At 53.0% G+C, this 26,459-nt stretch overlaps 4 protein-coding genes across 6 annotated transcripts in view; 3 read left to right on the top strand and 1 right to left on the bottom strand.

The window, feature by feature from the left end:
- Positions 1 to 5,931, top strand: part of Bsn (bassoon presynaptic cytomatrix protein) — a 92,392-nt gene extending 86,461 nt beyond the window's left edge. Inside the window, exon 12 of the mRNA XM_029542870.1 lies at positions 2,028 to 5,931. The gene's annotated coding sequence lies outside the window, so the exon portion shown is untranslated. The remainder of the gene's footprint in view (positions 1 to 2,027) is intronic.
- Positions 5,932 to 7,581: 1,650 nt separating this feature from the next.
- Positions 7,582 to 16,779, top strand: Apeh (acylaminoacyl-peptide hydrolase). Its single transcript, XM_021206119.2, has 22 exons — positions 7,582 to 7,700; positions 7,776 to 7,908; positions 8,384 to 8,510; positions 9,068 to 9,167; positions 9,266 to 9,341; positions 9,431 to 9,594; positions 9,735 to 9,872; positions 9,969 to 10,060; positions 10,137 to 10,177; positions 10,259 to 10,380; positions 10,843 to 10,903; positions 11,962 to 12,059; positions 12,590 to 12,641; positions 13,836 to 13,924; positions 14,325 to 14,463; positions 14,943 to 15,026; positions 15,104 to 15,184; positions 15,672 to 15,760; positions 15,854 to 16,044; positions 16,132 to 16,234; positions 16,321 to 16,427; positions 16,512 to 16,779. Exons 1-22 carry the CDS (start codon positions 7,689 to 7,691, stop codon positions 16,615 to 16,617), a joined length of 2,205 nt encoding a protein of 734 aa, XP_021061778.1. The 5' UTR covers positions 7,582 to 7,688; the 3' UTR covers positions 16,618 to 16,779.
- Positions 16,780 to 17,190: 411 nt separating this feature from the next.
- On the bottom strand, positions 17,191 to 21,794 carry Mst1 (macrophage stimulating 1). Its single transcript, XM_021207349.2, is given in 19 exon segments — positions 17,191 to 17,415; positions 17,557 to 17,696; positions 17,795 to 17,901; positions 17,982 to 18,128; positions 18,294 to 18,371; positions 18,535 to 18,643; positions 18,723 to 18,758; positions 18,847 to 18,983; positions 19,094 to 19,196; positions 19,276 to 19,406; positions 19,566 to 19,761; positions 19,891 to 20,009; positions 20,103 to 20,223; positions 20,305 to 20,441; positions 20,526 to 20,640; positions 20,731 to 20,843; positions 20,930 to 21,077; positions 21,700 to 21,760; positions 21,762 to 21,794. Coding segments are annotated over 19 exon segments (2,193 nt in total). The 3' UTR covers positions 17,191 to 17,253.
- Positions 21,795 to 22,197: 403 nt separating this feature from the next.
- Positions 22,198 to 26,459, top strand: part of Rnf123 (ring finger protein 123) — a 30,354-nt gene continuing 26,092 nt past the window's right edge. The window contains exons 1-3 of one of the 3 annotated variants that reach the window (XM_029542796.1): positions 22,198 to 22,499; positions 24,490 to 24,666; positions 24,942 to 25,026. In XM_029542796.1, the coding sequence (XP_029398656.1) occupies positions 24,585 to 24,666; positions 24,942 to 25,026 (167 nt within the window). In that variant the 5' untranslated portion in view covers positions 22,198 to 22,499; positions 24,490 to 24,584. Of the gene's footprint in view, positions 22,500 to 22,796; positions 22,904 to 24,489; positions 24,667 to 24,941; positions 25,027 to 26,459 lie in introns of those variants that run through there. The other 2 variants (XM_021207362.1, XM_021207361.2) reach the window with 2 other exon arrangements.

Raw genomic sequence — 26,459 nt, 5'->3', positions numbered from 1 at the left:
CTCCCTGAGGCCTCTTGTCTCCTGCTCTCGAGTTAAACATATGGAGATATATGGGCAGTCATAATATCTCAGGTGCTACTCAGGGGAGGTGGGGAGGGACAGCCCATGGCCCAGGTCCAGGACAGTAGTCAGTAAGCAGGTCACTCTAGGGAGCCTTAGAGCACCAGGGCCCTTACTTACCTGCTTGTGGTTAGAGAGGAAGCTGTGTTTGGGTACCAAGGGCTGCCAGTCTTTTCAGGGCCATGGAGACACTGAAAAGGCTCAGTATCTCATCCATTTATTCAACAAATGCTGATCTAGTCCCAGATATGTGCCCAACTCTGTTTTAGACATTGGGGACACAATAGAAGTCAAAACCGAGTTCCTGTCCTCTTGAGTCAACAGTCCATTAAGGGAGACAAAGAGTAAATAAGTTCCAAAATTAAAAAAAAATATACATGAATGGTAACATACATCTTTGATCCCAGCACTTGAAGGCAGAGGCAGGTGGATCTCTGTGAATTTAAGGCCAACCTGGTCTACAGAGCAAATTCCAGGACAGCCAGGGTTACATAGAAAGACTGTGCCTCAAAACCAAAAAACAACAAATACAAACAAACAAACAAACACAAAATAAACACCCCCCCACAAAAGTAAGTAAATAAAATAATTAAAAACCAATTTGAAAGGATTTTCTGATGGCAAATGTGCAGCAGGGTTTCTGCAGCAGCCGGAGCTGCCCTAGAGAAAGTAGTCCTGAAGGTACAGGAAAGCAGGGTGCCAGCCGGCGTCTGATGCTGAGTGGAGCTGGTCGGCCTCAGAGACAGGCAAAGAGGAGCAGTGGCTGGTGCCATGTGGGGTTGGCACCATAGGCCAAAGTGAAGACCTTGGGCTTTCTGCTAGTGACAGCCACCCCAGTGCTGACACCATCCCAGTGCTGCCTGACAGCATGCTCCCTGCCTTTGCTGTCGGGCAGTGGACACCCCATCATCCTCCCTCTCAGCTGGAGGGTTTCTTGGTGTGCCCTGGGACATACATAAAATCTCAAGTGGTACTCAGGGGAGATGGGGAGGGACAGCCCATGACCCGGGTCCAGGACAGCACCCAGCCTGAGTTTGGGGCCAGAGAACAACTAGGAAGGGACGGCAGCACACCTGTGCTTTGGTCCACACCTTGCCATGTGGGCAGGCCACTGGGACCGTGACTCTGTAGCTAAGAGTTGCCTGATTCCAGCACTTGGCCAACATTTGGGCTAGGTGGTCAAGGCTGCTCCATATGTCCATCTCCTGGTGTCCTTCATGTCAGATTCAGAGATGAGCTAGGAGATGCTTGTCTTTGGAGACAAAACCCCACCTCCCTCACTCTCCATGTTTTTGTTTGTTTGTTTGTTTGTTTGTTTGTTTTTGATGCTGGGTCTCATTTGTAGGACTAACTGATCTGTAACTCAATATATAGAGATCAAGCTGACCGTGAACTTGTAGTAAATCTCCTCCCTCCATTACTTAAGGCTAGGGTTATGGGTGTCCACTATCATACCTGGCTTCCTATACGCTTACAAAATACATGTCAAGGGCCAGCAAGATGGCTCAGTGGTTAAAGATGTTTGCTGCCAAAGCCTGAGAGCCCAAGTTTAAATCCTAGATTGCAAATGGTGGAAGGGGAGAACCAACTCCTACGGTTTACCCTCTGACCCCCATGTGCAGGTATATACACACAATCATAAAAGAAGGGTCACTCTAGTGTCACTTTGGGTGATGTAATGAGGCCCTGCTGTCTCAAATGGCACAGAAAGAAGGGAGGTCTTTTCCTGGCAGTCTGGTTCTTCCTTCTCCCAGTCAGTCTTCCTGTGATCTTTAACTTGCACAAATGCTAACCTCTCTATGCCTGGATGGAATGGAACCCTCTGGGTGAAGCAGAACCTGGCCATTACACATGGCAGTGCCTAGGAGCAATCTAAGGAGGGTGGCAAACTATGCCCAGAGTTCTTAACAACAACAATAACAACAAATCCTTCTTTCTTCTCTCCCTCTCTCCTTCTCTTTTCAAAGCATCTACAAGCTGGCAAACCTTTGGCCCAAAGATTCACAGCAGGTGAGCCCCAGCAGGCAGGCCTCAACCAAGCATGAGAATGAAATGTGTTCTAACAGCAGCGACCTAGGCTGCCGGACCAATGGGACCATTGGCTTGGGGGACCTTTCATGTCTTTCAAGAGACCCTGCCTTACTCAGGCCAGTGTCCTTGGGATCGAGGAGCCCTCCTCACCAGAACATGGTTGCTGCTGCTGCTGCTGTCTGCTGCTCTTCCCGCAGCCTCCTGTGGCCTAGCCATCAGGCTTCCAGGCTTCCAATGCGTTATACACAGAGTTTGGGTGCACACTGCCCTCCCTCTAAGATGCCAGAAGTTTTTTCCACAGCCTTGGAGAGGGGCTTTGACTGAGGGCTGGGGCCCTGGGCTCCGCTTCCTTCACATTCCAGCTGGCCCGGATCCCTGTGTGGCCATAAGGCCTTGCCCTCGTCACCCTGCCCTGTGGGTGACACTGGAGCAGACGTCCACATGGCCAGCATGGGTTTGGGAGAACTTTACAAACATTAGGACCTAACACTGTCTCATCGCTGAAACAAGAGGCCATAGCACCGAAAAGCAGCGTGGGCACCGGCTGAGGCTTCTCCCAGCCCGTGGATGGCAGCGTAACTAGGCATGCCTGCCATCACCTTAAAGCCATCCCCCAGCCATTGTGAGCACCCCAGCAGCACCGCCATTGTCTCGACCAGCCGGCTCCTCGGCTCCTCATCTCTACACCTGGGGATTTCTTTTGATTTCAGGAACAGCCTTAATCATTCCAGTTTGATTTACATGTATACCTCATGAAAATTATTTTTGTTTTATTTTTCTTTCTCTCCCTTTCTTTTCTTTGCTTTTATCCCTTTGTCTCCCCCCACCCCCACCCCGCAACCTCGTGACTGATGGTTTGGTTTCCTCTCTGCTCTGCCCCTGCTCAGCACAGGGAGAAACAGTTGATTTAGAAGCAATAGCGGGCAGCAGGCCACCAAGAGCACAAACCCAGGGCGAGGTCTAAGGAGGCTCCTCAGCCCGCCTGTTTACTGTGCAACCCCAGTCTTCTTAAGCCATCAGTAGTGGGTGTGCTCAGAGCAGAGGAGCCCTGTGAGGTAAGGGGAGTATGACACCGTCCATTCACCTCGTGGACTGGGCTACATGCCTCCCCAAAGCCCTTCGCTGGGAGGCCTCCCTTCATCTCGGGCCCAGCCACAAGTCTCATCTCTAATGTTCTATGCAATGAAATATAAACCCTCAAAGACAACTGTTAATATTTAATAAATTCCGTGTTACATATAAGGAGTTAATTGCAAACATGCAGTTGAGAAAGTGGATAGCTCTATCTGCTCATACCATCACCCCAACCCAATCCTTGTCCCCACATTCTGTGTGTGTGAGAGAGATCGAGAGCATCGTGTGCGTGCGTGTGTGTGTGTGTGTGTGTGTGTGTGTGTGTGTGTGCGCGTGCGTGTGTAAATTTTAAGTCTGTGGCATGTTTGACCTGTGGCAGGACTCGCTGCTTGCCAGGTGAGTCGCCGCCTGTCTGGCACTGGAGCATGCACGGCTCGAAGCTTCTTTGCACGATTTCATTCATTTTAAATGCCCGACCTCTTGCTTGGAGTTCTTTTTGCCTCCAAACCTCTCCTTTAGGAGCGCTTCTCCCTGACTTTGGGACTCGCTAGTAGAGACCTGCCAGAACTGCCTACGTTCGCCAGGCCATGGAGCAGGCCATGAGGCCCCAGACACCTTGCAGTTTTTATCTGTGTACCATAGCAGATAAAAACAAACCTTAGAATAGACAGAGAGGGGAGCCCGCACAGGATGCATGTGTATGAACATTCTGTGGGTTTGCTGTAGGATTTCTACTTGTATATCACTTTTCCCTTCTATCCCAGGCCTGAGCCAAAAGAAACTGGTCACATCTTCCCAGTGGGGCACTGCTCAAGGGCAAAGCTTGGGGTACATCTGTGGAGAGGCAGAAGCCAAGGGATCCTGGCTGTGCCCTATGATCCCCAGATCTTGACTGACTCTGCTCTAGGTCTCTCCTTTGTGATGAAGACCCTCAAAGGACTGTGAGCCAAGAGATCTGTCTGGAATGGAGCCAGGGGTCATAGGGTGCCCAGGGGTCATAGGGTGCCCAGGAAGAGTTGGCTATGGCTGAAAATATCATTCAGGAAAAAAATGTTCACATAAATAACAGCTTCAGGCTGAGCACAGAAGTTATCCCAAGAGCAAAGCTTACTGAAGGGTTGGCGTAACCCTCTCCACATCTGCCCCAGGCCTTGCCTCCTCTGGAGCATAAGTGTCACAGTGTTGTCAGCATCTCCCTCACTGGTCTAGGAGTAGGGCAGACAGTACCTGCCTGACCCCTAAAGTCTGGCCTGCCTCCAGAGAGCTTTGGTGTATACCATGCATTTCTCAGGGGTTCACGTCTCTCATGCATTTTTACAAGGCTTATAAATCCTTTAGTGTGGGATCCTATCCCACCATTGGCAGCTGTAGTTGGGATACTTCAAGCTATGTTGGACTTAAGAGCCCGAGTTCCCAGGATTTAGCTTTCTTTACACTATGGAATATCTCAGAGATCAAACTTGGGCTATATGGGGCCATCTCTACAAGGGCTGAAGAAGGCCTCTTTGAGGAACTCCCAGGCCCAGGTGTGTGCCGGATGTGCCCAGGGTCTAGATACCTGGGGCCATGGCTGTACCCCTTTCCTCTCAGAGTCAAGGAGCTGGACTGGGAGATGAGGGCAGGCAGGGTGTCCACAGGTCAGTGTCTGGCTGACCCCGAGGCTCTAAAATATTCACTTTGCAGCGCATTTCTTTTCTGACATTTCTGATATCTGCTACTCTCTCCCTGGCTGTGCCCACAGGAAAGATCTTTGCCCCTCTGTGAATATGACTGCGGGAGCCTTCTAGATCAAAGGTATCCCTGGCCCTTGTGTTGACCCTGGGGCTTGTGGACCAGTGTTAGCTGCCCTGGGACGTGGCGAGCAGTGGGTGCCTCTCCAATTGGGTAAGAAGGTCTCTGGGTAGAGTCCAGACCTCCGTCTTCTCCCCCTCTTAGTGTCCTAAGCAAGGGTACCCTCCTCTGCCCACCCGAGGCCTCAACACACTCACTCCACAGGGATGGTCCTCATGCCATCCATCTTCTTCCTATCCCTCGGGCAGGGTGAACAGTCTCAGGGCCCACATTGAGGGAACAGCCAGGGCAGCAACTCTGGCCTGTATTCTGCATCCTCTGGGGGGTTTTCCAGACAGGCCCTTACCCGTGAGAGTACAGTCCTGCCCAATAACCCCTCTCCTCCCATGCTGTAAATAATTTGTCATCATGGACTCCAACAGGGCCAGAGGGACATATATAATCAAATGGAACTCTCTGGAGATGCCATCTCTGTCTCCCTGGGTGCCAGCACCCTGCCACCATGTGCACCGGGTGGCACTGGAGAGCCATAGAAGTCATGAGATACTGTATGTGTAAGCACATGTACATGAGTGTGCGTGTGTATGTGTGTGTGTGTGTAAGTGTGTGTGTGTGATTGTGCGCGTGTGCACGAGTCTCATTCAGCCTCTGGGGTCGAATCAACTCCTCTCAAGTGCGGTACCCTGGAGCGTGGTGGCCATCTACATTTTCTCCCTCTAGCTTCTATGTCTTGTTTTTGCTTCCCCTCCCCCTCCCCCTCTCTCCTCCTCTCTGTGAGGGGGAGAGTGCTGTACAAAGTCAGACAAACAAGTTTACATTGTAAGTGCAATGACCCGAGTCCTCCACATGACCTTGTGAATTGTGTGCCGTCCTCCTGTGCTCTGTGAGAACTCGTGGTACTCCAGTGTCCCTCCCCTGTACTGTGACAAGGTATTTCTGTGGTATCAGAATAAAAGGACTTGATATAAACAACCTCCAGACAGTCTCGGGATGATTTCTGAAGTGGGAATGCTTAGCCAAACAGGTAGATGCTGACGTTTATGACAGTATTCTCCACGATTAAAGAAAAAAGGGAGAAAGAGCAAAATTTCAGAAATGTTGGCACAACTGAGGCGGAGTCAACACCAAGCCATTTAAACATGACCCTCCAGGAAGGTGCAAAAGCCTGGCCTAAACCAAGGGGGTTTCCACCGGACAGTTTTCAGGATCCTGGTTCCCAGGAGCTAGATGGGCAAGTGCTGCCCCCTGGTGCTGTCCAACAAGCTTTACATCTGCCTGCCTTGGTCCAACCTCACATTTTTTTCCTTCCCCCCATGGCTGAGACTTTAATCCTCACGTATAGTCAAGAATAGTAAAAGCCCACACTTTTAATCCCAGCTCTTGGGAGGCAGAGCTAGGTGGGTCTCTGTGAGTTTGAGGCCAGGACTATGTAGAGAAACTAAACAAATCTAAGTCAAGCATCACTAGAAAATAAGAAACAGAGATTAAACAAAGAGTTATCAATTTTGCCTCAGGTAAGAAAGAAAGCACTCGGGGCTGGTGAGATGGCTCAGTGGGTAAGAGCACCCGACTGCTGGGAGTTCAAATCCCAGCAACCACATGGTGGCACACAACCATCCTTAACAAGATCTGACGCCCTCTTCTGGAGTGTCTGAAGACAGCTACAGTGTACTTACATATAATAAATACATAAATCTTTTTTAAAAAGAAAGAAAGAAAGCACTCATTCAAGGGGAATGAAAGACCAGCCAGTCTCAAGCTATATGGAGGAGGAGATACCTACTGTTGCCCAACCGCTCTTGCTCTCTGCTGTCACCTAAGTCAACCTAGTCCTGTGTCGTGTGCAGACCGTCTGCCTAGGCTCTTCTTTCCACAGCACGCTCGCTGTTCTTAGGTGAAGTCTGACCTCACATCAGCCCTTGGAGTAGGTTGAGACCCAGTCTGCTCACGATCCGCAGCAATGAGCCTCTGAGAAGGGCGGGTTAAGGCTGTGGCAACAGATAGCTTTAGGGGTAAGTCTGGTGACTGATAAACCAGGGTAGCACCCAGAGAGTTCAGCACCGCCCTTTGCCCGGCGCCCCAGGGCTCCGCCCGGGAACCTAAGTTTCCCACTCCTAATCGCCTGGCTTGCAGTAGATGGGGAGAGCACTGAAAGAGATCCCTGCGACTGCGGCGCCCCGCAACATTCCGGTTTCACAGACCCGCTCGTCTCAGCGTTCCGTTCCCACCGTCCCCGCCCTCGCCCCGCCCCCCTCATCCTTAAGGATCATTGGTGTTCCTCCGAAGCCCCGCCCTTTGAACGCTCAGGGCTTTCTCTCTGGCCCCACAGCTTTCAGCTCAGTCGGCTGGAGTCCGGTCCTACTTCCTTCACTCCTCCCAGACCTTCCCTATCTCCGAACACCGGCTCTGTATTCTGCTGCTATACGTCCGCCCTCACTCCTCGGAGCCTCCCCCTCTCTAAAAATCCCAGGACTCGACTCCCTGATTCTGCCTCCCACTTGCCATGTCCTCGACTGAATTTTCATTTGGTTCCCGCTCCTCCCCTCCGGGCGGCTCCTTCGTAGGCTCCGCCTTCTTAGCATCCAGGCCCCGCCCCCTGCCGACTGGCCGGCGCTTACACAAGGCCCTGCGGGTCCCAGGTCGCCACTGAGGGTAGCGGAAACTGGGGACCGCCTTAGGCCCCGCCCACGCAGCTTCACTTCCGGGACTTAGCTGCTACCGAAAGACCGACTATGGAGCGTCAGGTGAGGGCTCGGCCCGTGGCCCCCGTGGCCTCCGTAGCCCGGGCTGAGCCTGACCCTGGTGTGTCCCCTGCGCAGGTGCTGCTGAGTGAGCCCCAGGAGGCGGCAGCGCTGTACCGGGGCCTTAGCCGCCAGCCTTCGCTGAGCGCCGCCTGCCTGGGCCCGGAGGTCACCACGCAGTATGGGGGCCTCTATCGGACTGTGCACACTGGTGTGTAGACCGAGGGAACTGGGTGGCGACGGGCCGAGCATCCAGGTGGAGAGATGGGGACTGTGGAGGGCACGCTGCTTGACACGGGTTTGGGGAGGAAACCCAACTGTAGTTCCTGCGCACAGGTGTTTGGGGGGCTGTGCTAGCCTTACTGATAAATAATGCCCGTAAATGAGTTGAAGGTGTGGGAGTAAAATTCAGACCTGAGTGCAAGATGTGGGCCTCGCAGGACTCTCCAGCCCTTACATTCTACAGCCCAACAGCAGCTACGTTGCCCTTAAAATTCTGTGGTTGGCAGTTCTCTGTGACTGTCAGCTCAGGCTCTGGAAGCCTAGGCTTAGGTTATATTAAGTGAAGTGTTGTCCAGGCTAGACTCAGGCTGTCCGGAGACAGACTGGGGAAGGTAGGCCTTGATTGATGGGCAGTGGTCCAAACTGGCCCAGACAAGTTGAGCAGCCCCCTGCCTCCCTTGCAGAGTGGACTCAGAGGGACTTGGATCGAATGGAGAACATCCGATTCTGCCGCCAGTACCTAGTGTTCCATGATGGAGACTCGGTGGTGTTTGCTGGGCCTGCGGGCAACAGTGTGGAAACCCGGGGGGAGTAAGTGTGACAGGAGGAGTCTGTAGACAAGACCACAGCCACCGGCCATGCTAGCCTTTCATAAATGTCGCCAAGTGTCTTTAGGGTGTCGAGCTCTGTGCCTATCCCCTTCAGGGACAACTTTGGGTGGCTTCAGGGGAGCAAAGAGCAAGGTGCCTGCCCCCTGCGAGCTTGTTTGGTCTCTGGAGACGTGGCCTGATAAATACTAGAAGTTTCTTCCAAACTAGGGCCTAGGTCCCTGGGACTCTGAAGACAGTCAAGTCAGTAACCTAAGGAAGAGAGAGAAGGCCAGCCAGCTTGAAGCTATGAATGCTTCATGGGCTGATATGAGATCAGAGTCCCAGTTAGCTAGGAGATAATCTCCTGTGCAGCCACTTCTGATTTTATAAAGCCAGACCAAAAAGGGCTTATAAAGAAAAGACAGACAGACAGACAGACACACAACACACACACACACACAGACTGAGACTCATCTAAGAGGTTGTGGCCAGTAAGGGGGCAGCACAAGGCTGTTTGGGGGGCTTGGCACCTTCCTGACCTGCCACCCCTGTCCTCAGGCTGCTGAGCAGAGAGTCTCCCTCAGGCACCATGAAAGCTGTGCTGCGCAAGGCTGGAGGCGCAGGCGCGGTCTCAGGAGAGGAAAAACAGTTCTTGGAGGTGAGTCTGCAAGGACGAGGTGGCAGGTAGTAGGTCACTTAGCGTCACAGGTGAGGCTCTGTGGAGGGGCAGGCAGCCTGATGCCCAGGTATCCTCAGGTCTGGGAGAAGAACCGGAAGCTCAAGAGTTTCAACCTGTCGGCACTGGAGAAACATGGGCCTGTTTATGAGGATGGTGAGGCGCCTGACTGGTAAGCAGGCGGGGTGGGAAGAAGGGGCAGCCATAGCGTTGGGCTCCCCCTAACCGTCCCTCCCTATATGCAGACTGCTTTGGCTGCCTCTCCTGGTCACACTCAGAGACACACTTGTTGTATGTGGCGGAGAAGAAGCGTCCCAAAGCTGAGTCCTTCTTTCAAACCAAAGCCTTGGACATCAGTGCCAGTGATGAGGAGATGGCCAGGCCGAAGAAGCCAGACCAGGCCATCAAGGTGCTTGTGGTGTGGCCAGGCCACACAGGCCCTGCCGGGCAGCCCTGCACGACCTCCGGTGGACCTGGGAGGCTCTAGTGTCAAGGAGGCAGGGCAGGATTCTGTAGGCACCTTGGGCATTGAGTGTCTTCTGTTCTCAGGGGGACCAGTTTGTATTTTATGAAGACTGGGGAGAAACTATGGTTTCCAAAAGCACCCCTGTGCTCTGCGTGCTGGATATCGAGAGTGGCAACATCTCGGTGCTTGAGGGCGTCCCTGAAAACATGTCCCCTGGTCAGGTCAGCAGCAACTTGGCCTTTGCCCCTCCTGGAGTCGGGGGTCTCCTGCTTGAGCAATTATGCCTTGCTCATACCTACTTTGTGGTCTGTTTGCAGGCTTTCTGGGCCCCTGGAGACACAGGTGTGGTGTTTGTGGGCTGGTGGCATGAACCCTTCCGGCTAGGTATCCGCTACTGCACCAATCGCAGGTGAGGAAGCGGGCGGACCAGAGGGCCCTTACAGCCCAGCTGCCCATGGAGCTGAGCGTCTCTCTGACCTTTCCAGGTCAGCTCTGTACTACGTGGACCTGAGCGGGGGGAAGTGTGGTAAGTGTCTGGCGTCCGCGTGTGCTTTCCCGACTCTTAGTCTTCCCCTGTCTATGTGATACTCATATTTCTGTGGCTTAGAACTACTCTCGGATGGGTCCCTGGCCGTCTGTTCTCCTCGGCTGAGCCCGGACCAGTGTCGCATCGTCTACCTGCAGTACCCGTCTCTAGCCCCTCATCACCAGTGCAGCCAGCTCTACCTGGTGAGCTGAAGGGGATGGGGTGGGAGGACGGTTAGCTCTTGATGGGGAATGAGGGCTAAAGGGACGGGGTCATCTCCCCCCCGGGGCTCTCTCCTGTCCTCAGTGGACCAGTGGCCTGACCCTTCAAGGTAGGGCCAGGAGGCTTAGGTACTCTGAGGGCTCACCACCTCAAGGGCCTCCTCCAGCCACAGAGTTGCTGGTGACTTAGTTCACGTCTCCAAGTAGCCAGGCTCTACAAGGAGCAGGGGCAGAGTTGGGGTTATACAGAGTCCATCCCCTGCACAAGGAGAGCTCTGGGTGGAAGTCCAAGGGACATGCCTATCTGAGATAAGTCCGGGCTCCCAAAAAAGAGATAAATTAGCCCCCATCTCTCCCTAAGTTGTCACCCAAAGAGATAGATAACAGAGTTCTGTGCCCTGAGGTCCGGGGCCTGGTGGCTTTGACCATTGTGTTCTCTTGCAGTATGACTGGTACACCAAGGTCACCTCACTGGTGGTGGACATTGTACCTCGGCAGCTGGGAGGTAAGAGGTGCCTGGCTGGGGACGTCAGTGGGTCTGTGACAGTGCTATCTGTCCCTCCGTCCTGGGTTCCTTTGGAGGACCTCTCCTTGTTACTGCTGCCCTGTGCCCGGACCAACAGAGGCAGGAGATGCTACTGTGGTGATAGTCTGGTAGGTTTTGGCTAGGCCAAAACTAAGATCAGAGTAGCCCAGGCTGGCTTGGGGTGAGTCTCAGAAAACATATTAGTTTGGAGCGTTACACCTGAGAAGCCCTGGGGCTGCGGGTTCTGTGTTACTTTGTATTCGACCCCACCCCACCCCAGCAACCTTTGTCCAGTCTAAGTCAGCCGGTCCTCTGGAAAGGTAGTTTTGAGGCTCCTCTCTCAACATCAGGTGCTTACAGCTCTGCCTGAAATCCTGGGGCGTTCTAAGGACATGGGGATGAAAGTCTTCTTTTCTCAAGCCACCCAGGAAGGTCCAAGGGTCCAGTGGGCAGGTCCAGTGCACAAAGTTGCAGGGATATAGCTGGAGTATGGCTCAGTGGTAAAGCACAAGGCTAGCATGTGCAAAGCCCTGTGCTTGATCCTTAGCATACACCTTTGGTTTACAAGGACTCGATGGTAGGGGTCCAGTCTGAACCTCGGCTCTCCCCATTAGCTGTGTGTGCGAGGTTAGTGCACTGGCCTCCATGAGCTCGTTTCTTCATTGTAGACGGGGTGGTTATGTCCACCTTCCAAGCTCCCACATGAGCTGCTGTACCCCACACTGTGGTGGACAAACACGTTCTCTTAATGAGGTTAAGGCACTTAATGTTGCCAAGACCCAAAAGGGAACAACCAATAGGGAAGCATCGTGTTTGCCTCCTGAGCTTTCCAGCTCTGCCTCTTTGGGTCCTCAGAAGTCCCCTCCTCTCCCTTCATCTTCTACTCAGTAAACTCCTCACTGCCAGGGGTACCCTCATGTCTAGGACTGTGATTCTACTACAGATTTCAGGGGCCCTGGGTGAATTCCCCAACCTCATCTTCTCGATCCCTTAGACCTCCACTCTTAGATGCAGCTTCAGCCTTTCTGTCTTTGCAGAGAACTTCTCTGGGATCTACTGCAGCCTCCTTCCTTTGGGATGCTGGTCAGCTGACAGCCAGAGAGTGGTCTTCGACTCGGCCCAGCGCAGTCGGCAGGTAAAAGCCCCTGATTGTGTCGGGAGGTAGCATCAACATTTGCCCTCAGATAGTCTGCCGAGGAGTTTAGGACCAGGGGCAGAGTGAGTGTATGGTCCTAGAGGAATGCTGAGCTGGAAAGACTTAACTGAACCCTTGAAGCCTTTTCTACTGGATTTGCTGTTCCTCAAGGGGGCCAAATGCTCTGGTGCCCCACAGAAGAGGCCCAAGCCTCGGGCAGTCTCTGAAATGGGTCCCTGAACACTTTGTAAGGACAGATGATGGAGACTGGATGGGTCCTTAGGGATGATGTGCTGGAATGTGCCATGGTCCTTAGGATATGGTATTATTTGTTCTCATGTCCTTCCGTTCCTTGCCTGGTGTATCCAGTACGTTGTGAAGGAACTGAATCTAGATCCAGGGTTTTCCCTGTTCCACAGAATAGCCATCACCATAGGCCAAAGTGGCCCTAAGCCAGTAGAAAGGAAATAGGGGCAGGCCCCGTAGGGCTGTTGGATGTGGTGCTACAAGTAGTCTTCCCTCTGTTTAAGGACCTGTTTGCTGTGGACACCCAGACGGGCAGTGTCACCTCCCTGACAGCTGGTGAGCAGGACCTCTGCCGTAGGGTGACAGCAGGGTGACGGCAGGGGGTGGGGATGGACAGCCAGGGGGAGGGGGATGGGCAGCTGCTTAGGAAAGGAGCTAGAGCTTGACACGGGGCAGCAGTGATCCGCTCCATCATTCTCACCACGGATACGCCACAGGCCTTGCCGGCAGTGCCCTGAGGAGCCAGTCAGGATAGTACCCCTTTCCTCCGCTGCACTATTGCCTCCACACGCCCTGGCCCCATAGCCCCACCCCTGTCCTAAGATCTACAAACCTTTCTTGCCAGACTAGTACAGTCATCCACCTCCTGCCCAAACCCTGGAGAGACCTTTGCTGGACTTTCCAGCTTTCCCACACTCACCCCTATGGTCTGCCTCTGCAACAGCCTTTGAGTTCTCCACCTGCCTGGACTCTGCACACATCTGCATCCCCGAGGTGGATCAGATAGCGGCTGTCTTAGGGTTTCTCTTGCTGTGATGGTGGTAACTCTTAATTAGGAAACAGTTGATTGGGGCTGGCTTACAGTTTCAGTTTCAGAGGTTTCGTCCATCATTGCGATGGCTAGGAGCATGGTAGCCCTCAGGCAGACGTGGTGCTGGAGAGAGAGCCCAGAGTTCTACATCTGGATTGACTGGCAGCAGGAAGAGAGTGACAGTGGACCTGGCCTGAGCTTCTGAAACCTCAAAGCCCACTCTCAATGACACACTTTAACAGCCACAGCTACTCCAACGAGACCACACCTCTTAATAGTGCCACTCCCTATGAGGTTTTTGGGGGCCATTTTCCTTCAGACCACTACAGAAGCCAAAGTTCTAGTTCTGCATCTCTGGCTTAGGACATAGCTCATCACTAGGGTGTTTCCCTAGCATATACAAAGCCTAGTGCATAAATCTAGTAAATAGAAATAACAACAGCAACAATAACGAATGGACAAACTTTAGACCAGTCCCCTTTCCCACACCGAGTTTTTTGGGCTAGGCCATCATCCTTTTCACACCGAAGTCACTGGAGTAGGTAGAGTGCTTTGGTAGCTTTCTATGTCCCTAGGTCTGGCAATTTGTGAGCATAGCCTGTGTCTGTCAGATGAACAGGAGGTTTACCCAGGACATGTGCAGTTAGGTGTGCATCTCAGGGTTAAAGGTAGAAAAGTGGTGGTCCCTGCCAGGCACTTATATCATCTGCTTCCTCTAGCGGGGTCAGCAGGAAGCTGGAAGCTACTTACAATTGACCGAGACCTTATGGTGGCCCAGTTCTCCACACCCAACCTGCCCCCGAGCCTGGTGAGTATTGTGGGTCCCAGGCTAGAAGACAGGAATTACAAGCTTCCATGCCTTAGAACTGGGCCCAAAGACTGATCATGGTTGGTCAGCTTGTAGAAGGGCAGAGACGACTTGACTCCAGCCTGGTCCTATGGTTCTTTGAGCTCGACACTCATGAGTAGGAACCAGGGGCTGACATTTGCACCATCCTGAACAGTGTGCCTACAGAAGTGCCCGGTCATTTATTACTAGAGTCCAGGGAGACAGGGAAACCTTGAAGCCAAGAAGTTGGTAGGGCTAGAGGTGGTTCAGATGTGGATGTCTGCTGGCATACACCACTCAACAAGAATCTATGCTGTGCTCTTCAGAGATGGGTTCCTGAGAGCTGGCCTACCTGTGACCCTCTCCTTCCCCTTGGCAGAAAGTCGGGTTCCTGCCTCCTGCTGGGAAGGAGCAGTCTGTGTCATGGGTGTCCCTGGAGGAGGCTGAACCTATTCCTGGCATCCACTGGGGCATCCGAGTGCTGCACCCACCTCCAGACCAAGAGAATGTACAATATGGTGAGCTGGGCCAATGGCAGACGAGCACCTTCTCCAGATGCCAGCAAACGGCATGGTGGTGACCCTTCCTAGCTCACTTCGCAGGCTTTCTAGGATTTCCTCTAAACGTTTTTCTGATCTTATGGTCATGGGAAGTAGCGTCCAGAGATCTGAGTACCTGCTGTGGTTATCAACACCGGCTCCTGCCAGGGCATATCGTCCCTGGTGAGAAAATTAAGGTTTAAAGGCAACAGGCCACACATGAGGCTTATGTGACTACACGAGAATGTCATTCTTTCTGACAATAGGACTCTGACAAGGCAGAAAAGTGCACAAGCTTTAGGGGGCTCCGCGTGCCATGTGTGAGCTGCCTGTGAGCTACCTTGGCTAGGCCTCTGTTCTACTTGATCAGATCCATGCCATACCGCAGCTGGGGCCTTGGTTGAGGAAGCCTTTGTGAAGTAGGACTGGTCGTGTTAACTACTGCCTTCTCCCTGCAGCTGACCTTGACTTTGAAGCAATCCTCCTGCAGCCCAGTGGCCCTCCAGATAGGAGCCAGGTCCCCATGGTAGTCATGCCCCACGGTAGGTGTTCACCTAAGCGCCCTGGCCCCCCTACCACCCCTGCCAGCAGGCCTTCATCCTCTGCTTCCTGTCTGCAGGGGGACCCCATTCTTCCTTTGTCACTGCCTGGATGCTGTTCCCAGCCATGCTTTGCAAGATGGGCTTTGCAGTGCTACTGGGTAAGTAAGAAAGGACCATGAAGTGATGGGGTGGCCTTGGTTGTATGTGCTTTTCTACGGTGTGCTTACTCTTTAGAAACCGCTACAGGGGCCGGGCAATGGCGGCACACTCCTTTAATCCCAGCACTTGGGAGGCAGAGGCAGGTGGAGCTTTGAGTCCAAGATCAGCCTGGTCTATAGAGTGAGTTCCAGGACAGCCAGGGCTACACAGAAAAACCCTGTCTTGGGAAAAAGAAAAGAGAAGAAATAAAGAGACTACTAGAAATTGCCCTGACCTAGCCTCTGGCTTCATAACCTGGTGATCATGTGCATTAACTTGAAGCTTCTGTGGAAAGGATGCTGTGGTCTCAGGAGCCGCCTCCTATCTCTTGGCTACTTCGCCTTGACAGCACGTGATGCAGCTGGTTCTAGGGCCTACTTCACAGATACATGGATGGGTTGGGTTGAGGGCTCAGAATGTTGCCTGACTATCTTGTCTCACTTTTAGTGAACTATCGTGGCTCCACGGGCTTTGGCCAAGACAGCATCCTTTCCCTCCCAGGCAATGTGGGCCACCAGGATGTGAAGGATGTCCAGGTAACTGGGTGCTGGGCTCCTAGACAGGGAGGGTGGAGCCGCGGCCCTCAGCTGGCAGCGAGCGTGCTGTGGTATCCTCTGCCCACACTTTAGTTTGCAGTGCAGCAGGTGCTCCAGGAGGAGCACTTCGACGCAAGACGTGTGGCCCTTATGGGTGGTTCCCATGGTGGGTTCCTCTCCTGCCACCTGATTGGTCAATACCCAGAGACCTACAGTGCCTGTATAGCCCGGAACCCCGTGATCAACATTGCCTCCATGGTGGGCTCCACTGACATCCCTGACTGGTGAGTGTGCATTAAAGGCCCCTGCCCCTCCTCCCACCCCGCATTCCCAGGGAGATCCTGTGGTCTGCATCTTTTGGTCTTTTATAGGTGTATGGTGGAGACTGGCTTCCCTTATAGCAACGACTGCCTGCCAGACCTGAATGTGTGGGAGGAGATGCTGGATAAATCACCCATCAAGTACATCCCTCAGGTACCCAGGTATCCTTGTGTGTGCCACCCATTCTTCCGGAGTCCAGAGCTCAGCTCACCACGGCTCCTTGCCTCCCATACACCCAGGTGAAGACACCAGTGTTACTGATGCTGGGCCAGGAGGACCGGCGTGTACCCTTCAAGCAGGGTATGGAGTATTACCATGCCCTCAAGGCCCGGAATGTGCCTGTCCGGTGAGTGTCACAGGATAGTTCAGGCAGCTGGTGGCAGGTAAACAGGACAGGATCCTCCAATGTCATGTGTTGCTGCTCATACAGGCTCCTGCTGTATCCCAAGAGCACCCATGCGCTGTCAGAGGTGGAGGTGGAATCGGACAGCTTCATGAATACTGTGCTTTGGCTCCACACACACTTGGGCAGCTGAAGCCCTGTCGTTCTTTGTGAGCTGGGCAGTCTCGAACTTTGCTCTTGGTAAGCTCCAGGATCTGGCAGAATCACCAAGAGGTTTCCTGGGCTCTGGACTCCGAATGAGTGGGCCGAGGACTATGGACTCCGTAATCATAATAAAGGAGGACACAGAGCCTGGCTTGTGCTGGTGCTTTGTACCAAGCCATCCCCAACCCCAGACTCTACCTTGGGGTTCAGAAACCCTAGGTCTTGAGTTTGATATCCACAGTGGATTCACCCCTGTCATCTGACAGAGAGAAACTGTGAGAGACTCAACCCCTGCCTGTCCTAGCCAAATAGGACTGGTGCAGACCTACAGCTCCTTCTGCTCTGGTCCCATGTGCTAGAAACTTCTGCACCGTCCTGGCATTCCCAGGAGTGCCTCTGGAAGATGGTGGCACCCTGCCCCCACACAGTACACATCTTTTGAAGTTGTTCCGGGGTCAGAGCACCTAGCCTAGAGTGTGCTGGTCTTAAGCCACACGGCCTCTTGCAAGGAGTCAACAACTCATTCCTTAGAGACAGAGACTAAGAAGCACTCTATACAGGCAGAGAAAAGGTTGCTTTATATTTGATAAGAAGTCTTGACATCTCTAAGGGCTCAAAAGCAGGCCTACTCCAGCTGCATGACCTTGTTAATCCAGTCCACAAACACAGACACCCGTGTGAAGATAGCTGGCCAGCGGGGCCGTGCACACACTCTGTTCGGGATGATAAGTCCCTGTAGGACCCAACAGTCATGGGTATAGCAGGCAAGTGGGCCCCCGTAGTCACCCTGGCAGGTAGAAAAATGGGTGAAGGCTCTGGACCTCGGCAGTGACTACCATCCCCTGACATCCTGTCCCCTTGGCAAGCAAGTACTACAGTTCCAGCTCCCAAACCCTTCCCAGGCTGGCCCAGGAGCTCTCCCACTGACCTCACAAGCACCCGTAGGGACCAGCAGTCCCTCAGTGCATATCTCACTCTCTTGTATGTGGCCTCGGTACTTCCTGTTACATTCCTGGTTGGAGATAACATTCATCGAGGCCACATGAAGGACTGTGTTATTACTTGTACCTGGAGTGCAGACAATGATAAGGAGAGGACCCTTGAGCCAAAACCAGTGCCGGACCTCCTGGCCTGTAGCAGTCCATGTCTATGCACTGTGCTCTTACCGTTGGATTCACCCCAGCCTGCGATCTCACACTTGGTCCCTGGAGGTACCACATACTGTTCAGGAGGCAGGCAAATCAGGGCCACGTGATGGTTCAGGATCACAGGTCTTTAGTGGGAATGAGGATATTCAGAACCTATGACCACAAGGCTAGCCCTGCCTCACACCCTCTCAACATATCCACATACCTCTCCAGCTTGAGCAGAACAAGTTGGGAGCCTGCAGGGCCGCACACTGCCTTGGCCACTGGGACCCTCTGCAGGTTCGCCTCTCCAGGCTGTGGGTTCTGGTTAATTGTACCCAACCATACCTCATATCCTGTGAGAGGTTCATGGCTGGGAGAAAGAGACACTGCTAGACCATGCTTGACTCCCAATTTAGTTTGCTTGTTGGCTTGCCTAAGGAAACTGGCTGGGCTGGTGGGGACAGACAATGGCAGGGAGAGGTAGGATGTAGGTAGGCTAGGAGTCCCTAGTCCCTTAAACCCAAGGGAGGCTCACCATGACCAGATGCATTGCCGGGCAGTCAGTACCCACTGCTCCTTCACTAGGGAGCCTCCACAGAAATGCTGGCCCTGTCTGGAGGAGTAAGGATGAGAAGCCACACTGAGTCCTGGGACACACGCTAAACTGTCATTTTTGGCAAGGACCTTTTGGTACAAGGCCAGGCAACCATCTTCTACCGATAAAGCCAGAGTTTCCAGCCTCCACTCCTTCCTTGAGATAAGCACTTAGGCCTCACCGATTCCGCAAGCTGACCGTCCATGGGGAGTTCCCAGGATGGCCTCCCACCACACGAAGTTTATTACTCTTGTCAACTCTCTTGCCACACTTTTCAAACAGCACCTGGTCTGGGGGTGGGGCAGGATGAGACCTTCAGTGAGGATCAGGGTCAAAGATGGTGTACCCACCACTGGCCCAACCCCATACCTGGGGGGTCCAGTATGGATGATGGCTGGTCATCATCTGCAAGATCAAGTTCACTCAGGTTAAGGGAGCCAGTCTATGGAGGTGAGGTCCGAACCCCAGACAAGGGGAAGTCTTAAGCACTCACCACAGCGCTGTAGGGCACAGTAGTCAAACAGGGTCTCTGGGTCCAAAGTATAGCACCAGGGCCCATGGCTATCCCCATCCGGATTCCTGCAGAGGTTGGCCTCCAGTCCCGCCTGCGGTGCTGAGGTGGGTGTGAATCTAGAGGTAGGGGGACACAGCAGGCCAGTCAGACCCTCTTTAGGCTCACAAGAACTTAAGGTATTCTGCCCTAGAATTAAGGCCCTGTCTGACCATGTGCACACACTCACTGTGGCTTGTGTGGTGTCTCTGAGGACCAGTGCTGGCACTGAACGCCCTTGCGCGTCTTGCTGACTGAGCCACGATACTGTTCACCTGAGCCGTGGTAGCATCCTGTGGTGGGCAGGCAAGGGCGGTGGTCAGCCCTGGGTTGATTCCTGCCCAGGCTCTGTACCCCCTGCTCCAGCCTCACCCTCTGGCACCAGTTCTTCAGAGCAGCGTGGGATCTGGTGGCAGAAGGCCATGCGCAAACCAGGTCGAGATGTGAAGCACCAAGGCGCCTCGGAGCCATCAGGATTCCGGCAGAAATTCTCACGAAGGTCCCTGAGTAGTCACTTCCCTTATCACGAGTGGGGTCCCACCTAGCCCACCAGCCAACCCACAGGAGGCTGGAACCTCTGGCTCCGCCCCCAGGTCCCACCTTCCCATAAGCTCTGCCTCCACCCACAGGTGCACTCTCCCTGCTCCAGCCTGTCACCTCACTTGCAAGCATATTTCTCTGGCACAAAGCGGTGCTGGTGCGGGCTCTGCGCATCCCACCGCTGGCAGGGCACGCCCGCAGAGGTGGTATTGGTTGTGCCTCGATAGTCTTCACCTTTTCCGCGGAAGCAGTTAAAAGCCTTGCCCTTGTTGCGCCGCTGTGACTTGGAGCCTTTGATGGTCGGAGGCAGGTTAGGCACTGCCGGGAAAACTGGAATTGGTCTCTTTGCTCTCTACCCACGCCTAACTTCCCTAGTACCTCTCCCAGATGAACCGCGCCCGCCAGTTTTTTCCAAGTTCCTTCCTAGGCCCTAACCCTGCAGCCTACCGCAACTGGGAAGGTCGCAGAATTCTCGCTCAACATTCGGGTCTGTGGTGTAGCACCAGGGCCGCTCAGATCCGTCCGGATTACGGCAATAGTTGTCTTTCAGATCTTTGTCTAGGAACCTGGAAGCAGTAACAAGACTTTGGGACTCAGGCCCCGTCCTATTCCCAGTAGAGCTGAGCCCCACCCTCAACATAAGGATTCTGCCTACATACTTTTCAGGCTGGAAAGGGTGCGAGTGAGGGTGCTGCAGGTCCCAGCGTTGACACTCCCGCCCCGATTCTGTAACGTCTACCTCGCCACGGTAATCCTCACCGTTGCACAAAACACAAACAGCTGGAAACAGAGCCAATGCACGTCTAGGTGGGGGCAGGCCTATCACTACTTCCTTAGGCTTGATTGACCCCAGCTGCTTACCCTCCCTGCAGGATTTGATGCCACAGCTCTGGAAACGCACACTGCGGTTTGTTGTGTAGCACCAGGGACCTCTGGGGTCTCCATCAGGGTTCCGACAGAAGTTCTCTTCCAGGCCATTCTTCGGTGTGGGTGTATACCTATAGACACAGATTCTTACTACAGTGCACTCTGGGGGGATTCTGCTTCAGGCCTAACGGTCTGACCTTAAGTGTCTGGCTCACTTGTGGTCATTGGGGAACCTGCGACTCCAGGCTTGACAGGGCAGGCCATCAGCTGTCTTGGCCACAGTGCCCCGGTAGCTGACCCCATTGTCCATAATGCAGGTCCGTACATAGTCTGGAAGCAATAGAGGAAGAAGGTCAACAGAGACTGTGGCCTCGTGGTCCCCTGTTACTCAGCCTGTTTCCCCTCCTCACCACCACTCGCCTTTCTTCTGGAAGAGATGGCATAGACTCGAGTGGTATAGCTGTGTGTGCAGCGAGTGCTGGGTCCACGGCAGCAGCTGGCAACCATGGCTGCTCATGTTGTAGTGAAAGGCTCTGGGGGAGAGGGAGGCAGACACAAGGTTAACTGGCAACCCAGATTCTCATGCCCTCAGCCATATCTAGGTTACTTAGCCACTCACCGACAGTCCAGAAGGGGCCCACAGCGCCTAGCACACTCCTCAGCATCTGCCACATCCTCCTGCCATGGCCCCGGAACCGCTGTGTGTAGCAGGTTCCTTAACTCTGTGCCCCGGAACAGCTGGAAGTCATTCAGTGGTGAGCGCTGCCCTGCATGATAGGCGTGGGGGAATGATTGTGCTTATTAGTACTTTAACACACCCTATCTTTTGTTCATTTAGGGAATCTAATGCAAGGTCCTTGGGGTGGGTTTTATGTACATTTTCAAGGGCCAAGCTAGTCCCTCCATACCCAGTGAGCTGGGGAGGCAGGCCCAGACACAGTGATTATTGGCAGTCTGTTAAGAGGCCTGGCACTGGGCTCTGGTCTACTCCATCCACACCATGAGAATTTGGGTGTTAGCCCTGTGACACTTGCCCCTTCTCACCCCTCAGATGACAATGCTTGGACACCTCCTGGGGAAGGCCCCAAGTCTGGCCTCTCACCAGAATAAAGGCGTAAGTTATAGTGATTCACCCGGCTTGGGAGCCGTGCCTTCTGGGTTGGATAGTTTCTCTGGTTGAAAGACTGCCTCTGGGCTACAGTATGCTCTAATGTACTCCTGATCAGACTGTGTGTATTCGAATCCCCAAGCCTTCTCAGCTCTGCTCAACAGGCCAAGGTCACTGATCCCTGCCCCAAAGAAAAGTAAACTCTCAATGAGAATAGTTATGTAGACCAGGGGTGAACTCCCTCCAGAAGGCAGACTGGGATCAGGGTGGGTGACACTCACCAAGAGCCCTTGAACATTGTGCCAGAAGCAGCAAAAGTGGGAGCCACCCCATTCTCCTAACCCGGAGGCTGCACGGTGACCCACCACAGCCCCATCCCGGAAATTGTGAAATCTGTCCCTTCAGGATTGGGTGACTCTGGCTCCACGCACCCTCTCTGAACCTGCCTGGACCTGACTGACACATGGGGTGACAGTTGCTAGGTGGAGCCTAGGCCCGTCTCACTGCAGCTGGATCCCGAGAGGCCTCTCTGAGTGGTAGGCAGGACTTAGGAGGGTTCTGTGTGGAAAGGTTAGGCATCCCTGAGGCAGAGCCCGCCTAGTCTGTGCAATCCCCAGCCTAGCCAAGATCACTCCACTGTCTTCCTGCCACCATCTATCCCTGAGGTCGCATGCTGTTGCTCCAGAAGTTGCATGGAGTCCCCGGTGCCTGCTTTACTGTAGAGGTGTGGTGCCCATCACAGTAGTCAGACTCTATGTGATTACGTTTACAAAGTGAAATTCAGTTACACGGGTCACATGTCAAGAGTCTAGTGACCACAGTGGCTGCCATCACCACTGACACTTCTATGCCAAAAGACTCTGCTAAACAGGAGTTGCCAAGATTTCCCAGCCCCCGGATTATACTTTTCTGGGCCTCAGTTTCTTCCTGTAAAGTGAGGACTGCAATTTCCCCAGCCCTAATGCTGCCTCTCCCTGCTCAAGCTGCCTTATCAGTTGAGTCCCAGCTGTAGGCCAGTCAGCCCACACCCCCAGCTGCACCTCCGAGGAACATCCATCGCCTCTCAGAAGTGTCAACCCAGGTAAGCTATGCAACCCTTCCCATTGGGTCTGGTGTCAGGAGGGGGCATGCGCAGGTGTGACAGGTAGCAAATCATCGGCTGACAGAAGTGGGTCTTTCAGGTTGCCTGTGGGTCAGGCCTCCAGGCAAGGTAGGACCTAGGGACCGATTAGAACATAGTCCCTGCTGCGGCTGGGCTAGGAACGGCGGGGGTCGAAACGGGTGGACCATCGGGCAAACCGGGTAAACATCTTGGTAGGAGTCGGAGGAGGGTTTTCTGCCAGCAGTAGCCTGTTGCGGTCTGTGCACATGCGCGTGCGCCGCTGGAGCGGCGCGCGACCGGGCACGCTGTTTGGCCCTGGACGGGTGCCGTAGCCGAAAAGCTGGGCGGATGTTGTGAGCCGGTCGCGGAGGCTGAGGCCGGGGGTGAGTGAGAGGCGGCCTGGCTATGAGCCGGGCGGGTCCGGTGACTCCCCTCGAGGCCCCTGGCCGATCCAGTGCGAAAGTGCCGCGGCCTGCGGTATAGGAGTCCCAGCGGGAGCTGGCCTGACAGGTCCTATGGACCTTGGGGCCAAGCAGGGGCGACCTGGGGGAGCATGCGCTGCCCTTGACATCCTTGGCCACCCAGACTTAGTCGGTTCGGTTTGAGCTTGGATCTCTTAGAAGGGCTGGGCAATAATGGAGTGGCAGGGAGCCCTGGGGCAGGCGCAGGTTCCGCCTCTAAATCCTCTACACCTGACACTCAGAGTGTGTGTCTGGAAGGTTGGCTTCCAGGTCTTACTAACTGCGTCCAATAAGTCCTGCAATTGTTCCGATATAAGAGGGACTGGTTGTGGATGTCCATCAAGGGGCCCCGGAGGGCGGCACAGCGGCAGAATCACTTTCCCGAGCCTGGTATGATGCAGGCAGGCAAGGGTTTGTGGCAGGAGCCGAGGGCCCAGTTTGGGATGTGATAAGAGTAGGCTGCCGAAAAAGAAGTGCTGGCTCAGGCAGTGACTAAAAGCCAAGCTCTCTGAACAGGCGCTAATAGAACTTTCTGGGCCAGTGGTGGTGATGGCTCACCTGTGCCTTCCGGTTTAGGACAGTCATGTGTGATCGCTGAACTCTTGAAACTGAAAGTTCAGTTTTTAACTTTGTAAACTTAACCACTCTTGTCTCCTGACTACCGTGTGGTGCAGCATACCCCTACAGTGAGACAGGCATCAGGGACTTCATGCACTTTCTGTAGCAGCTGCAGCAACAACATACAGAGATAGACAAGAGTAGGAAGACCAAAGCCGGGCGTGGTGGCACACGCCTTTAATCCCAGTACTCGGGAGGCAGAGGCAGGCGGATTCCTGAGTTCAAGGCCAGCCTGGTCTACAGAGTGAGTTCCAGGACAGCCAGGGCTATACAGAGAAACCCTGTCTCGAAAATCCAAAAAAAGAAAGAAAAAAAAAAAAAAGAGTAAGAAGACCAATAGAATGACCTTGGCTAAGGCGATGAATGGTGTGTGTGTGTGCGTGTGTGTGTGTGTGTGTGTGTGTGTGTCTGTCTGTCTGTCTGTCTGTCTGTGTGTGTGCAAGAAAACTAATGAGACTGAAAATAAGAAAATGGAGGAAGCTTGGGCTAAGTGTGACATCTTTTACTCTGGGGGAGTAAGAGGGAATTGAGGCCGCAGGAAACATGGCATAAGGTCTAGCCTTTTGACTATGAGCTGGCCTCCATGACCAAGGTGTGAATACAGGAGGTTTTACTCCAGGCCACCTCGCTTTGGACGTGTTGATCTGATTTCCCCACAGCTAAGGCCTCTAGTTATGGTTCAGCAAACATACTTTACATCAGGTCTCTACTAGCTCCTGTATGGGGCACTGAGACGTCGTGGGACATAGTGTCCCTGACACCAGTCTAAATTCCATCCAACATCCATGTTTGGAGAGCTGGGAGCCCTTGCTTACCCCTGCCCTGGGTTAGTATGTGTGTGAATATGCATGGTTCAGTCTACCTGCTCCCAAGCCTTCCTCCCATTGCAGGACCTAGGTCTGTGTGGGCATTTGACCAGCCTGGAGTAGACACCCTGTATCTGGCTCAGCCTCCAGGACCATTGACTGCCCATGAGTGATGAGGGATGGCATCCAAGGGGACTGGCATGTCTTTCTCCCGAAAGAGCTATAGGCTGACCTCAGATGCTGAGAAGTCCAGGGTCACAGGTAAGGGCTGGCATGGCAGGGAGGATGTGCTTTGGGTTGGGGGGAGGAGAGGGAAGGGACAGATGCAGCAAGGGCCCAGGTCCATGAAACATGGGACTTTCCATACCCCTTGTTCCTGGGACCAGTTCTTTGCTGACACCCATAGAAAAGTGCGCTCAGTGTGGTTGCTCTTCTGACCCTTGTGGCTGGCCAAAGATGAGCTGTCCGCGATATCAGTAGACACTAAGAGCTGTTCTGACCCCTGCCTCTTTTCTCTCTTCTGATCGGTGACCCAGGCATCGTGCAAGAGAAACTACTGAGTGACTACCTGTACCGCATCTTTTCCTCTCCTGACCGTGGGCCCGCTGCAGCCACCAGCAGGTATGGTTGGATATGTAGCACCGTTCCTCTCGGTTAGTCTGGAACCTGCAGTTATGGAGAAGGGCATAGTGCTCTATTCTCACTCGGGTCCCAGTTGTGGGGTCTGTGCCTGCAGCTGCCCTCTGGACTCTTGTTTCTCTCTCCAGACAGCAGTAGCTCTTTTCCAGGGATCCAGGGAGGGGGTCATGTGCCCTTGGTCTCTGTCAGCATCTGGCCTTAAGTGCTTCTGTACCTCTATTCTGCCCTGGCCCCTGTAGCCTCTGCCTGACCCTTACATAAGAGAAACCTCAGTTAAATACATTTATATTTAATCTGCAAGGAAGTTACAAGTAGCAGAAACTTGAAAACAAAGCAAAGCAAACGTCCTCTTCTGTTGTTAGTTAGATGTGACTTATTTGAGTGGGATTTTGTTATCTCAAAATGTACATAATTTAGACCTCAGAATACTTTTGGGAAAAAAATGATCTGAAGGGTGTGGTTCATAACTGGAACCCCAACACTGGGACTGGGAAAGGCAAGGGAACTGAAGTTCAAGCTGGATCTATATAGGGAGAGAAGACACTGTCTCAAAAAGAAAGAAAGAAAGAAAGAAAGAAAGAAAGAAAGAAAGAAAGAAAGAAAGAAAGAAAGAAAGAAAGAAAAGAAAAGAAGAAAAAAGCTTTCTTGCTGTTGTATGATAATTGAAACAAAGTAAACTACAAGCTTTTTTTAAAAAACAAAAAAAGTTGAAGTTGCTTTTGAGACCGTGTAAAACAGACTGGCCTGGAACTCTCAGTTTAGACCAAGGTACCCTGAGGTGGTGTTCTGACCAAGCTGGAAGGTGGTGTGAGAGTCACCTGCCTCTGGCCCCTAAGGATTTATTTTATTTTTTTTAAAGATTTATTTATTTATTATATGTGTGTACACTGTAGCTGTCTTCAGTCACTCTAGAAGAGGGCATCCGATTTTTGTTACAGATGGTTGTGAGCCACCATGTGGTTACTGGGATTTGAACTCAGGACCTTTGGAAGAGCAGTCGGTGCTCTTAACTGCTGAGCCATCTCACCAGCCCCAAGGATTTAGATTATAGTGCTCCCTTGCTTGCTTCTTTTTTTCTTCCTTCCTCCCTTCCTCCCTCCCTCCCTCCCTCCCTCTCTCTTTCTTCTTTTTAATTTTTTAAAAAAGATTTATTTATTATTATACATAATTACACTGTAGCCATCTTTGGACACACCAGAAGAGGGCGTCAGACCTCATTACGGGTGGTTGTGAGCCACCATGTGGTTGCTGGGATTTGAACTCAGGACCTTCAGAAGAGCAGTCAGTGCTCTTACCTGCTGAGCCATCTCACCAGCTTGCTCTCCCTCTCCCCTCCTCTTCTCTTTTCTTTCTTTCTTTCTTTCTTTCTTTCTTTCTTTCTTTCTTTCTTTCTTTCTTTCTTTCTTTCTTTCTTT

The sequence above is a fragment of the Mus pahari genome, chromosome 10 (assembly GCF_900095145.1).
Source record: "Mus pahari chromosome 10, PAHARI_EIJ_v1.1, whole genome shotgun sequence".
NCBI lineage: Eukaryota > Metazoa > Chordata > Mammalia > Rodentia > Muridae > Mus > Mus pahari.
Note: the sequence above shows the minus strand (reverse complement) of the source record. Positions and strands in the feature narration are given on the sequence as shown.